The sequence below is a fragment of the Drosophila sulfurigaster genome, chromosome 2L, assembly GCF_023558435.1.
Source record: "Drosophila sulfurigaster albostrigata strain 15112-1811.04 chromosome 2L, ASM2355843v2, whole genome shotgun sequence".
Classification (NCBI taxonomy): Eukaryota; Metazoa; Arthropoda; class Insecta; order Diptera; family Drosophilidae; genus Drosophila; species Drosophila sulfurigaster.
This window is the reverse complement of record NC_084881.1, coordinates 9,355,470-9,370,178: the sequence shown is the minus strand read 5'-3', so window position 1 is coordinate 9,370,178 and position 14,709 is coordinate 9,355,470. Positions and strand designations below refer to the sequence as shown.

General features: G+C 36.2%; 2 protein-coding genes across 2 annotated transcripts in view; one reads left to right on the top strand and one right to left on the bottom strand.

The window, feature by feature from the left end:
• The window catches only part of LOC133850666 (uncharacterized), an 84,185-nt gene that overhangs the window by 59,966 nt on the left and 9,510 nt on the right, over nt 1-14,709 (top strand). Inside the window, exon 4 of the mRNA XM_062286809.1 lies at nt 13,505-13,993. Within this exon, the coding sequence (XP_062142793.1) occupies nt 13,765-13,993 (229 nt within the window). The 5' untranslated portion in view covers nt 13,505-13,764. The remainder of the gene's footprint in view (nt 1-13,504; nt 13,994-14,709) is intronic.
• Nucleotides 3,816-4,723, bottom strand: LOC133845511 (melanization protease 1-like). Its single transcript, XM_062279986.1, has 2 exons — nt 4,508-4,723; nt 3,816-4,447 (listed from the first exon to the last, which is right to left on the bottom strand). The coding sequence occupies exons 1-2, from the start codon at nt 4,678-4,680 to the stop codon at nt 3,856-3,858; spliced, it is 765 nt and encodes a 254-aa protein (XP_062135970.1). The 5' UTR covers nt 4,681-4,723; the 3' UTR covers nt 3,816-3,855.

Genomic DNA, 14,709 nt, shown 5'->3' with positions numbered 1-14,709 from the left:
AGCGATCTAATCTTTGCATCTATATACTGTATATTTATTCTACATATATAGTATATATATATATATATATGTTTCACAGACTTTTATCCCACCCTCGCTCGTTAAAAATCACTTAAAATTCCATCATCATAAATTTGTCAAAAAATTGTTGTTTGCATTGCGCTGCTTTAACGTGTTAAAGTCTCCTCCTCTCTCCCTTCTCCAGTCGGCTCCCTCTTTGGAGTTGGATTAGTTATGGCATCTGGTTTTATTTGTTTTATGGTTTCTCGCTGTGAAATTAGATTTTGTGGTAGTCTCGTGGATCACAATAAACAAATATTCGGAACGTCACAGAATTCCAAATGAGAAATGGAAAACTTTTGCAGTTTATAAACCCGCACAGAATTCTTATAAACAAATGAATAATGTGTCACACTAATAGATACTCTACTATGAAACTCTTTCAATCTCTCTTACAATCAATCGGAATAGTGTTAGATAAATAAATTAATTCCCAGTTACCTTGTGAGTCAGAGATCGTATTTATTATGGTCAGAATATTTGTAAAAATTCTTGTGTTTATTGCACACTAATCTTATACAGGGTATGTTGGAATTCTATCAAATAACATAGTTTTGGTTTGCCTAAAAATATTAAACTGCTACAATACATAATAATATACTATAATCTTCATACAAAAATTCACAATTTCAAGCATCATTTTATGTGCATTCCCTCGCGATGCATTGTAAATAATATATGTAATATATTGTAAATGTAATATATTATTCATAATTTAAATACTTATACATGCGTATATTTAAATATACAAAATATCCATTACGTCTAAATGCACTGTTACACAATGTGAGCAAAAATTATTAAATGAAAGTAATGGTTTCAAATTGAATTAATGTGCTATCACAAAAAAAAAAATCCAACAGAAATGAGCAGAAGTTAACCTACGAACCTGTGTAAATTATTATATTTAAATAAACTTTATAATTTTAACGAAACAACATCCTTTTCATCCTTTATTGATTATGCTAACATCCTTATTTATGATATAAAACCAATAATTTAATATTTAAAAACCAAATTTGTTAATTACTTTTCATTACACATTTTATAACCCAACAATTAAGAAAGTCACAGTCCAATGTGCTAGACTGTGAGATAAAGATTAGATACCCAAATTGAATAAAAGCAAGTTATTGCGGTATTAATTTTCAAATATACCAAATAAATATACCGCAAAAATTAAATATACCAACCCCTAGTAAAAGGGCGTTTTCACCATACAAAAGTTTTTCTTAAATATAAATTTGGCTATATCGTCTGTGCTGTTGACCCTGATCAAGAATATATATACTTCATAGAGTCGGAGCCGCCACCTTTTGTCTCTTACATATATTTCCTGCCAGAACAAAGTTATAATATCGGGTATAAAAACGTTGTATAAATATAGAATTTTATACATAATATTTGCACTGCAATTAGTGTCAAGACTTAAAATTGAATTTCTATGAATGTAGTTGTTGACGATACATTGGGATACATTTAAGAGAAAACCGAAAACAAAAAGGTTAAAGTAATCAATGTATGGGGTGTTTAATTTGTATTTGGATTTCTCTTTTGCGTAGCAATTACCTGAAAATAGCCAAATACAATTTACAATATTTTACTATTATGTGCAAGATTTTTTTATTCAACCTTCTTTTGAACCCCAAAATAATTGAACAGCTGTCCTATGGATGCATTTTGATGTTGATTTATACGCAGTGGAAATAAAAAAAATATGTTTCCCTATTGCTGGATCTATAAATATGTATGTACATTTATGGAGAATGTTTTCACTTGCACCCTTAGAATTTACTGTCAAATTTCTTATGGCAACCTTTAGTTTATTACTTTGGTTTATGCTTTCTTTAGTCCGCCAAATGTTTTAGGTTAACAGCATGAGGCAACTTGCAGTAACTCTGCAGCTTCTTCTCCCTTCTTCCAACCCCCTTCCCATTCCTCTTCTTACTCCAACTCTCCCTAGAGTTGTGGACAAGGTCTTGAGCCATGGCTCCATGGTGACTTCCCAAAAAAAAAGAAGGAAACAAAAAAAAAATTGGCAACAAAACGCAGCTAAAAGTTGCTGCAGCAGCAGTAACGAAACACAAAAAAAAAAAACGCCGAAAAGAAAAGGAAAACAGAAAAAACCCATACCGAGGCAAAAAGCAATAACAAAATATTATTATCAGAATCATTCATCATGTGGCTGCAGGCCATAAATTTTCGGCTAGCTGCGAAATGCAACAACAACAATAACAACAGCGGCAGCAACAGCAGCAGGAGTAACAACTACAATAAGTACAACTAAAATAACAACGGCAGCTAACTGTTAATAAATCGCAGCTGCAGATAGCAGCGAGCAGCTGCCGGCGCCACAGACAGCCACGTTTCATGTTTTTACGCCCCTAATCCCTCCCCAGAAATCCCTAAACTCCAAAAAAAAAAAAATACCCCGAAAATCAACTCCCTTAACCCATGTCCATTGCCATTCCCATTCGGAAACCAAACTCCGACTGCTTCAGTTGCCGGCCAGCTACCAAAAAAGTTTACTTAACCAGGCTGCAACTTTTCTAGAGGCGTGCCATAAAGAATTAACACACGCCCCTTTAGCTCCATTAAAGTGCAATTCTTTACTTTACATTTGACTTGTAAATTGCTGAAACAAAGCATCCATTTTGTTTTTATCAATTTCGCATTAAACAGTTTTAAATATGAAGAATTTTATAGAATTAGTCAAATGTAGGGGATAATTTAAGAATATATATCTTCCGAGTAGAGCAATGAAATCTATAGTTCGAAGAGATTCTGTTATTTTGGGTTATAATCAACGGAATCTTTAAATATATCAAATAAATATCGGGAAATATTTTTAAAGTCTATGAAATCTATGACCGGTGCTGTTTTTATTCCCGCTACCCATAGGGTAGAAGGGTATTATAACTAGTGGAAGGAGGCATCTCCGACCATATAAAGTATATATAATATATTCTTAATCAGCATCAACAGCCGAGACGATCTAGCCATGTCCGTCTGTCCGTATGAAACACTGGATCTCAGAGACTATAAGAGATAGAGCTATAATTTTTTTCGACAGCATTTTTTATGTTTGCACGCAGATCAAGTTTGTTTTAAATTTTTGACACGCCCACTTCCGCCCCCGCAAATCAACAAAAATCGAATAACAACCGTAATTTTAAAGCTAGAGCTGCGGATTTTGATTTTGGTTGCCGATCAGATAAAAATTGTGGAAGTTAGTAAAGAAATACTTTTGTTTGCGCCAGCAACGATAATGGACTGGGCAGCATATTGCATTTCACTTGCTCGCTGCTCTGGTCTAGAATGTCAAACATGTCGAGGACACGTTCGGGTCTCATGACCACCTCCATATCCTCTTTGACAATCTCACAGTGCGAGATATTACACACATATTCGGCAGCCATCTTAAGTATATCGCTGGAGATACACGCACAGCCATCAAATATGCCGAAACAGAGTTATCGATTTTATACTGCAGCACATCCTTTGTATGTTTATCCGATTTTGCCTGTATTATTACCAAGCGCACTTTTTAATTGCAATCGAAAGAAACAAAAACAAAACTTTGTTTTCACATGGTAAACACACAATTTTTTTCAATATATTTTCTCCGCAAATTCTGCTAAGTTAGCTTAACAATTGTTTGTTAGTGCTGGCTAATAAACAAAAAGGCATAACGATAACGATTTAATACCGATTCTCGATAACACATTTGAATATATCCAAATTTATAGATTCATAGAGTATTTATATGTTATATAATTGGTTACAAGTGTTTAATTAAATATTATTGTTTACTATGTCATTTGGCCAAACAATTTGCTCAATCCATTCGCGATAGTATGAAACTCTGGTGTGAAGAGTACTAGAACCATTAGCGCCACAACTATTTCCCTTTGAAATGACGCCCATGACCGCAAAAAGGCAATTCGAATGATTAGGATCAAAGGTAAAAATTGGACCGCCAGAGTCGCCACGACAAACATCTCCGCCAGTTTTACCATTTTTTGGCCCTGTACAGAAATTAAGAGTTTCATTCAAATTCGTGTAGGTCGTAAACTGGCATTTTTTAATATCGCGTGTCGTTAAAGTTGTTTGCAACAATTCACTTGATTCCTTCCCTTCTTTGGTCCTACCAAAACCAGCACTCCGAAATTCTTTGATATCCTCTCTACTTGATGTGGGCAAGCAAGCTGGTCGAATTTTAAACGTGCTAAAATCTGCTGATCCTTCCATTTCCAATATAGCAATATCATTCAATGTTCTTGTTACATTTGTGTAGTTAGGATGTATTGTTATATTTTTTACATTAAATCGAGTAGTATTATTTATTTCTGTTTTATTATGGGCACCCAAGAGAACTGACATCTCGCTAGAAAATTAATATTAACTTTTATTATATTCTTAATTATTGTATTCTTAAAAGACTTACTTTATGTTTTTGTCGAAACCATCTACACAATGCGCTGCAGTCAAAATAAACTTTGTGTCAATCAACGCCCCACCGCATATCCATTCCCAACTAAGATCCGATTTCTTTCTTCTTTGAAGTGAAGCGATAAACGGAATTGAGTGTGGCTCTACTTTTTTGCCATTTGCGACCATTCCTGTCTCTTTACACAAATCTTTCAGTTTTGTAAATTCTGTACATTCTGAAAATAAAGAAAGCAATATTACATAATGACACAGTGCTCGACTATGAGATGCACAGCCCTTTATTAGAAAGTAGAAAAAAAAATAGTTATACCCACTTCCCATAGGAGAGAAGGGTATTTTAACTTTATGCCGAAAATATATGTATGTAAGTAACAGGCAGATATATTCTTAATCGGCGTGTTTAATATTGTTGCCAAAAATTGGATTTGCAAGTTACAAACTTACTTGTTTCTGAGATTGTGTCTTGTCGACGACTCGGGCAACAATAGTAGTCTTCATCTGGCAAAGCGCAAGGCCGTAAGCGGCTTTGATTTTTTTCGAAGCGTATAACTCTAAGTGCTTCTTCACATTCATAGAGATGTAAGCAATTACATTTAGTTTCATCAGAATTACTTGACCAAACAATTATGCTAAAATTCATTATAATTAATATTGTAATTGCATACACAATTCTGCAAAAGCTCATTTTAATTAGATTAGGATTATTGATGTAATTATAAATTGTTTTTAAAAATTGTTCTTCCTTTGATTAAAGTGGTCGAGCTATTGATGGAACAAACTATCTTAATCAACCGAACTAGCACGACTGAGAGTTACTGAATTCAATTTTTGTTCAATTGTTGTGGAATAATTATGGGCGTGTTTATACCCGCTACCCATAGAGAGAGAGAGAGAGAGCGGAGATGCCTCCGCCCCATAAAGTAATACATATGTATATACATATATGTACATTTGTATATTCTTGATTAGCGTCAACAGCCGAGACGATATAGCCATGTCCGTCTGTCTGTCTGTTCGTTCGTCTGTATAAACACCTAGAACTCAGAGACTATAAGAGATAGAGATATAATTTTTGTTGAACAACACTTAGATAGAGCGGAAGTTTGGTACTTACAATAATACGTATAGTATTTATGGTTCCTGGCAATTGGTTGTGATCGGATAAGAATTGTAGAAGTTATTAAAGAAAAACTTTTGTATGGCAACTTACTCCTACTACAATAGTTGCTTTGACTGACAATCTGGTATATTTTGACTTCTATGATATATTTTTGGAATGTTGTACTTCTTCAATATACCAAATATAGCCATTGGTATATTTTATTACTTTTTACCTACTTTTTTATTGTTTAGAAATTATCTTTACTTGTATTCATGTTTTATTTGCTATGTTAATGATGTTTTGTCCTTTGATGAGTAGCGTAGACATCCTTCTTTATAACTTTGTGCCGGCAGGAAATATATGCAAGTAACAGGTAGAAGGAGGCATCTCCGACCCTATAAAGTATATATATACGCGATCGGCTTCAACAATCGAGACGATCTATCTATGTCCGTCTATCCATATGAACACCTAGATCTCAGAGACTATAAGAGATAGAGCTATACATTTTTTTCGACAGCATCACCAAAAATCGAATAACAACCGTAATTTTAAAGCTAGAGAATTTTGGTGTATACAATATCAATATCTATGATTCCTGAAATTGGTTGCGATCAGATAAAAATTGTGAAAGTTATTAAAGAAATACTTTTGTATGGGCAAAAACGCCTACTTACTAGGGGTCTGAGTTGCTTTGGCCTACAATCTGGTACATTGTGCTATGGTATATTTTGAATGTGGCACTACATCGATATACCAAATATAATATTCGGTATATTTTTAGTATTTTTGTAGCATTTTTTGGTATATTTTGAAAAAATACCGCAATATTTTGCTTTTATTCAAAATGGGTAGCGGGTATCTCACAGTCGAGTACACTGGACTGCAGCTTTCTGACTTGTTTTTTTTTGGTGTCTATCCAAGAAAATCACTTAGATTTACATATAGATATTCAATAAATATATGTTCTTCGTAAAAATGTATATACATATATCATATTTAATGAATCCTATCATACTATAAACTGCAAATTAATTCAACATTTTATTTATCTATTTGCAATCCACTTATTAGAGTTTTCTTAAATAATTCCTCATCACAAATGTACAAATGAATTAATTATTCTGTAATAATTATAATTATTTGTCTGTCACTTACAAAGGTCATTATTAGCATGTGTATGGCATGGCACCATGTGTACATATGTATAGTAGATATGTTATAAGCTCTTATAGTACTCATTGTTATTTTCAAGTGCAGTGGTCGTTGTATTTCGTGAACAATTATAGAAAATTATTACATAACGCAAGCTTGATTAATAATCTAAAGTCTAAACATTCATCATCTGCCGCATCAAATGAAGAATCCCACTTGAAGTTCATTTCGCAATTCGCATTTCCTTTTCGTAGTTCATAGCTCGCCCCCATTATCATCCATCATTCATCATCATCCGTTCGCTTGTCATTTCTTTTCTCTCTCTCTCTCTCTCTCGCTGGTATAAATCGCTCTCTCCCTTTCTCTACATCTCTTCTCTTGTTTCCTCTTTGCGCTTGTTAAATAAATAATTGTCCATCGTTTAATGCGTTTAGGTACATAAACATGCAAAGTTACGTTCATATTGCATATACAGTCACAAGTACTGACTTGCCTTCCCCATATCCTCTAAACCCATTCCAGATCGCATAAACATATATACATATATTCTCTATGCATGTACGTCTGTTGCTTGCCAGGTGACCACATGCTGTTCTCGCCCTGCCCTCCTGCTCTAACGGCGCATTTTCAACCGCATTGCCAAGCTGCCTGGCTGCCTGCCTGGTTGGTCGGCTGGTTGGTTGGTTGGCTGGTTGGCTGGCTGCCTGGCTGACCACATCATCAAATGCGAAATGCAAAAGCGACGTAATTGCCACCGCACCACATCTCCCCAACCCACCCATCGCTTTTCCACTCTCCAAACTCAACACCGGCTCTTCAGTCGAAGCCGAAACCAATAAACCTGCATACGTCGATTAGTTGCACATGAATGCAATAACATGGGACCTCACGGGGGCAATCCCAGCAAGAGAAGGGGCCAAGGGGTTCGACTGGGGAAATGAAATGGTTAGGGCAATGCACAGACAGCCGCAGACGAGCCCATTTAAGCCACGTCTTAAGAAGCTTTTGTCTAGGCCATTCTTACCTCGCATCTACAACAAAACTGGCTGTCCGTCCATATGTCACACTGTTCCAATACACATTAGATTATAAATTACTCGCAACGATTAAGTTATTAAATAACTGTACCAATTGTGTAGTTATAATGAATCTTAAATGACTTTTGTTGTCTTTGGATTACTTTATTTGTATTGAAATTCAAATTTTAAAGAAGGATTTCTTGAAAACTATTTTTATTGTTTATTGTTAGGCGATCCCAATTCTAAAAGCATTCTCCATATTCAGAAATTTAATAAATAGACAGCAACTACAGCACCTAAAATTTATATGTATATAACTATATGTAGGTACATAAATATAAATGCAAATGAAAAAAGTTTCAGTTTGTTTAAAATTAGAAATATGGTAACGCAATTATAATAACATTAGAAAAAATTTTGATACATAAATTTGGTAACGTTAGTTCTTGCTTTACTTATTTACAAACTTGTTAAATGCACCTCGCATTGATATGTTTAATTTGCACACTCGTCTTTATAGACATGATTTATAATCATATATTCAAATTAATTTTAGTTTTATTGCTAATTAACGCAAAGAAGACGACTACTTTCATTTGAACAATGTGTCAAACTATAATTTTAAATGGTTATTGATGACATTCGGACGCTTAACTTGGTTTATAACTTTATAAGCTCTATTATATATATGGAGCTAAGCAAAAATTGTGAAAAGAGTTGTGCAAATTATAACAAATAAAATACCTTCATTTTATTTTTTATACTGTAAATAATATTGATTTGGAATTATGATTAACTGATATAAAGTGAACTCAATGAGTTACACAATTTGTTATCTACATATAAGAAACTTAATACATCTGCGATACATTTTTATACGCTAAAGACTATTTTCGATTCAGAACTATTTTTACTGAAACCTTTCTTGGTTAATTATAGTGTTGCTAACAGCCATTTTTTTATTGTTATTAGTTTTGGAGTGATTATTATTTCACTAATACCTTCGTTGAATAGCTGTGGAAAGTTAATCAGATCTCTTTAACTGAAATTTATTATTATTGGGTTTCACTGAATGCTACCCTGAGCGAAAGTAAAATCTGTTGATGAGGTTATACGAAATTATATTTCTGTAACGTGCGTATATTAGTTTCATTATTGATTCCGTGAACATTATTGCATGAGAAATATTTGTTTTGATTCTTTTGTCGATCAATAATGTTTTAAGTCTATCATGGTGAGGGTTCATTGTAAGTGAGTACATTGAACTTCATTTGGTAAATTTTTAAATATAATCAGATGGAAGCTAATGCTGCCCATTGTAGTTTTGTGCAGATTCCTTGGCAGAGGTCTTGACCCGAGCAGCCAATTGGCAAAATGGCCAAAAACTATGTCGCTTGCCAAGATGTTTAGCTGGTAGTTCCCAGCTAGCAAGCTTTCAGCTGCCACCTGACGTTGAGACCGCTTGGCTGACCACTAACTGTTTCAGTAGAAGCGATGCGATGCTTTACTGAGTCACAGACCGCAACGGTGGCGTTGCGTCGCCTGGCAACAGATTTCAAATATTTGCGTAACCCAAGCGGCGCTTGAACTTATCACATCTTGCTTTGTCGCCGCCGCTCTGCTCCCACACTCTTTTTTCTCTGTCGCTCTCTCTTGCATTCGCTAGCTAGCTTATTTGCCCAGTTGTAGATGATGTTGTAGTAAATGCGAAGCCGCCTTCACCGCATTCCACGGGCCGACGGCCATGAATTTTGCATTTTCTATGTGTACCCAAGTATTTTTAGAGCTGTTTGGCCAGGCCTGTGATTCATCAAAAAAGAGCGGCGACAGCTGACAGTCGGACAGGCCGACAGCTCTACAGCTCGACAGGGCAACAGGGCCGCGCAGCTACGCATGGAAATAATTTAGCAAAACTACGGCAAAAAATAAAAAGCATAGACAATGGCAATAGAACAGCGAACTCAACACACCAGCGACACCACAGCGAACTCAACCCCGTAAAGCCGCGCTCCATGCGTCATACGCCGGGGGAAACACCTGAGGCGTTCGGGAATTGCCGATGCTCATTAGCTCAACCGAAGCAGTTGACAAAGCGTACTCAAAAAAAAAAAAAATTAAAACTACCATAGAAGGTGGAGCGCATAAAGTGGGCGAAGTGAGCCGAAGCTCAAATGCTCTCACTTGAAAGATCGCAGGCTTATGGGGCTGCAAGCTTAAAGCGCGTAAAACCTTAACATTTCAACGCAACCGTAAATCAATGCAGCTAAGCACATTGTGTGTGCATAGTAGTTAAAACATATGGAATTGTACATATAGTTGTTGTAAATATTAGTATGTAGTACTACGTGTTTATGTACTTTAGTGTGCGTGTTCACTCGACTGATTTAGATCCATTAAACACAGTGCGGTCTATGGCACAAACATCTTTTTAATATGTGTACAAATTAATTGCAAATTTGCGTGCGTGTTCGTATCACATAGTAAAAAAATAGTTAAACCTGACGCGCCGAAGATGAAATACCCTTAACTCACAAACCAAACTTGTTCGCGTTCAAACATACTCGCATGGCAACAAAGTTTGAATATTGTTGCGTATAAATAAAGCTATACCCCTAAAATGCATGCAAATGTAGATGATGATGAAGAGTGTCAATGCGAATGGCGATACCCGTTAATTTCTATCACGTAAATTGATTTCCGGATAGCAGCGAACAAAAACAACATTTAATTTTATGTGTACTTCGTTATCTAAACGAAATAAAAGATCGAATTTCTTATACACTTTCTCAAGGCTGTCTGTCTCTAAACTGTAATTCATTCAAATACATACATATGATTCATTGGGTCAGCAATGCACTCGCAAACTCACAAAATTCGTGATGAAATACTAATGGTGATATCATTAAGTAAACAACAGTCGACAGTCGTTATTTTTTTTGTTTTGTTAAATACCTTTAAATAGAATTAAAAAAACGCATTGCAATATTAATTCGTTAGAAAACAGATGTTCTATTAAAGTATTGTGGCAACTCTGTTTTGAATAATGAAACTCTCCGATAATGTGTGTGAGAAAGCGAAAAGGCAATATGCATAGTACATATGTATGTATGTACTTGTAATGCTAAGGAAAGCGAGAGCAATGCCAACAAAATATGCATCCACTATACATATGTATGTACATATATTGATCATTAACAGCTGTTTTCTTATGCCTATACATACATACATACATACATACATGTGTATGTCTGTATGCATTTACATTTGTTCATATACATATACATACTTATGTACATATCTACATATGTATGTATGTGGTAGGTGCACGTAAATGAAACGTATGTATGTACGTCAAACAGAACGAAAATGGAAAATATAAATCGCGTGTTGTGCGAACAGTAGCAAAATTGTGTTTCAATTTGTATTTCGGCAATTTGCTTTGCATATTTGTTCGCTGCTCTTCGCCGCCAATTGACATGTTTTCGCCGCGAAAATGGCGACAACAAAATTGTCGTAAAGTTCTTAAGTATCATCGCAGCTTAAAATACACAGATAGATAAATATGTTCGTATGTACATACATATGTATGTATGTATGTACGTATGTATCGTACATATCATACTATTCGATAATACCAACAATTTTAGTAGTCTAGTACTTTTAGTGATACAATCCAATTTAATTGCTCTAATAAAAAAAGAGAATTTGCTTGGCAACAGTGGCAGTGGAATACGACGTATGCCATACAAAGTCGACAGATCACTTAATTCACCACGTCATGCGGAACAAGTACAAACACACTTACAAATGTACACATGTATAGTATGTACTACATTGTTGGTACATACACTCATACATATGTACTTACATACATTGTATATACATACATACATACATATATATGTACATATGTATCAATGTTTTCTTTTTGGCTTTTTGCCGTTGCGCTGTTTTGCCAAAATTATGACAAAATAATGAGACCCTTTCTAGGAAAGAACATAAAAACAAAAAGCAAGCAATAGCAATAATATATAAACGTACATACATATGAATGTATACATACATATATACATATTTTGCTTTTACACACATGCACATATTTAGCGTATATTAGTGTAGCTATACGTCAGGCCTGACACAGTCACGCCCGCACCATTGTTGTTGGCGATGCCGACGTCGCTGTCGCGCACATTGTCGCAAATCGTTTGAAGATGACGCTCGGTCGTTGCGCTGCCAGACGTTTTGGCTCGCCCGAGCGGGTTGGTGGTGGGGGGCGTTAACAATTAAGGTGCGGAGCGACATTGAACAAGTCAGCGAAGCAGCAACAGCAGCGAACGAGGCACGGCACGAGACGAGAGCATTTCAATCGCAGCTGGGTGATAACGTCGTCATTGTTGCCAGAGTTACGCAGGCCAATTTTAATTTATGCACAACACACACGAACACACACACGCACATATGCAAGCACTCACAATCAGTGTTGCCAGTTTAGCCTATTTCAGGCTAGATCTAGCCTATTTATAAATGATCTAGCCTATAAAATTTGTAAATAGCCTATAGCCATAAATCTAGCCTATTTTAAAAAAATTTAGCATATTTTTTTAATGTATTTGTGACCAAGGAAAATTTTATTTTTGGTGTTCATTGTTTTGTGATCTCTAATAATTAATTGTGGAATAAAAGTGAATCGAAGCGTACGTGCCAAAATGCCGAAAGCCATTTACAAACAATTATTTCGCGATGCTTGGTTGGAAAACAGTGAGTTTAAGGACTAGCACCGGAAAATGCCAGCTGATCCAGCCAAGGCATTTTGTTGCTATTGTAAATGCTCAGTAGCAGCTAAGGTATACGACATACGGCAACATGCGGTGTCCAAAAACATATTTCGACAATGGGCGCAATTGGTCAAACACAAAACTAAGTTTTCCTTCCAAATGCTGGAAGACAGAGGAGCAGGAAGCTACACTATGTTTGTATGTGGCTGAGCACACGGCAATATCACCTGTGGACCACTTGTCGAAATTGTGTGTGAAACAATTTAAAGCGTGCATTGCAGCCGCACAAATACAGCGACGGACGAAGTGCACGCAGATTATAAACAATGTGTTGGCAGTGCACTTCATAGAAGACTTATTGATGGATATTGATCATCGAAATATAGTTATATAGTTTTTAAATTGTGTCAAACTTATTTATATTTTAATAATAATATATTGTAACAGATATGGGTTACGAAGACACAATGAATGCTGTCATACCTACTCGTTGCCACAAAAGTATCTTGCCCAAATTAAAAAACAAATATTTGAATGACGGAGAGAACGGCGATATTGAAAGTTTGTTAACGTGTTTATTATAATAAAACATGAAAAATACTTTAATTTGGTAGATAATATTGATTTTAATATATATCTTATTTTTCAGCATATTTTTCTGAATTTTAGCCTATTCTAGCCTATTTTTACCCAAAATCTAGCCTATTTGCGAGCTCAATACCTGGCAACACTGCTCACAATCAACTCGTTCACTCGTTCAGTTGCGCTCTCTCTCACGTACTCTCACTACACTCCATTCTACTCTCAACATCTTTTATTCACTTTGGTTGTGCACATTTGCACATTGTTGTTGTTGTTGTTGTTATATATTTGCGCGCTCACTTATATAAACTTTTCTCTCATTTTGTATATTTTGTTTTGCTCTCAATGGCTCTTTACAGCAGCAGCCGCAGCAGCGACAATCACGAAGCGTCGTCGTCTGGGAGCGCCGTGGTTGGCGATCTGTACTTTGGTTACGTTACGCTCTGCGTTAGTAAGCTTTTGACAGTTGACAACGCGAGACGCTTAAGGCGCACGGTAGTTAATAACGACGACGGCAACGCGTCGCCGCTGTCGACGCAGTCGTCGGTGAACGCAACAACAATAACAAAATAAAAATACAATAAAACGCAATTTGAATATTTGCCTAGTTGAAAAAAAAATGCAACGCACTAACATCGAGTTTGAGCGTCAACGTCATCTGGCCAATTGGTTGGTGAAGAGCAGTCCTCACATGGCAGCTGCAGCGGCGAGTGCAGCGCAGCCACCCACAGCAGCGGGAGCAATTGGCAGTACTGGAGCGTCGACAGCAGCGGTAGCTGTGATTGGAGCAGGGGGTGTGGCAGCTGCTGCGCAAATAGCGCCCGGCAACAGCGCTGCAGCCTGTAATGGTAAGTGATGCAAAGGGGGAATGGAGAACATTCAAAAGATTTACATACGTGTGTAAGCAAATGCATGCTTGTGTGTGCGTATATAATGCAAGGCAAGGCACGCGCGAGCAATGGCGAGATATGGAAGAGAGCGAGAGAGAGTTTTACGTTTTACGGTTGTAGATTTGTTTGATTCTGCTCATTACTTGCATATGGTGGTTGCTCTTGTTGTTGTTGCTTTCGTTTGCATTGCCTCTCTTTCTGTTGAATAGCGCGCGCGTCGTTCGCTTCGCGTAATTTCGCAGAAACGTGACGACAACGCCATCTCTCATGCTCCTCCAACCCACCCAAAAGCTTCTACACAGTTGTTGCTTTTGCTTTCGATGTTGATGTTTGTTGCTGGTGCTGTGGTGTTGTTGCAATTGATATTTCACAAAAGATAAGCAAAATTTCAAAACGTTTACTTTTTTCTGCTGCTTTTTTTTATTTCTCTTGTATTGTACAATAATAATATCACTGTGATTTTGCGACGCGCTGTCGCCGTGACGCTTCTGCTTCTTGCAGTTGTACTCTCGTATTCGTATTCGTATGTATTTATTAAGTATACAAAAAAATTAAGCCAAATGTGCGCAATTAAAGTGAGTAATAGCTCAAGCGACCCATAAACCAACTACAACTACAACACTACAGACAATGGGCAGCAATCGAACAATAAGCAATCAAAATCGAGAGATATT

Coding starts and splice junctions, on each gene's coding strand:
- LOC133845511 (XM_062279986.1), bottom strand. CDS start 4,680: ATGGTCGCAAATGGCAAAAAAGTAGAGCCACACTCAATTCCGTTTATC. Junction 4,448..4,507: donor GGTTTCGACAAAAACATAAA/GTAAGTCTTTTA, acceptor TTAATTTTCTAG/CGAGATGTCAGTTCTCTTGG.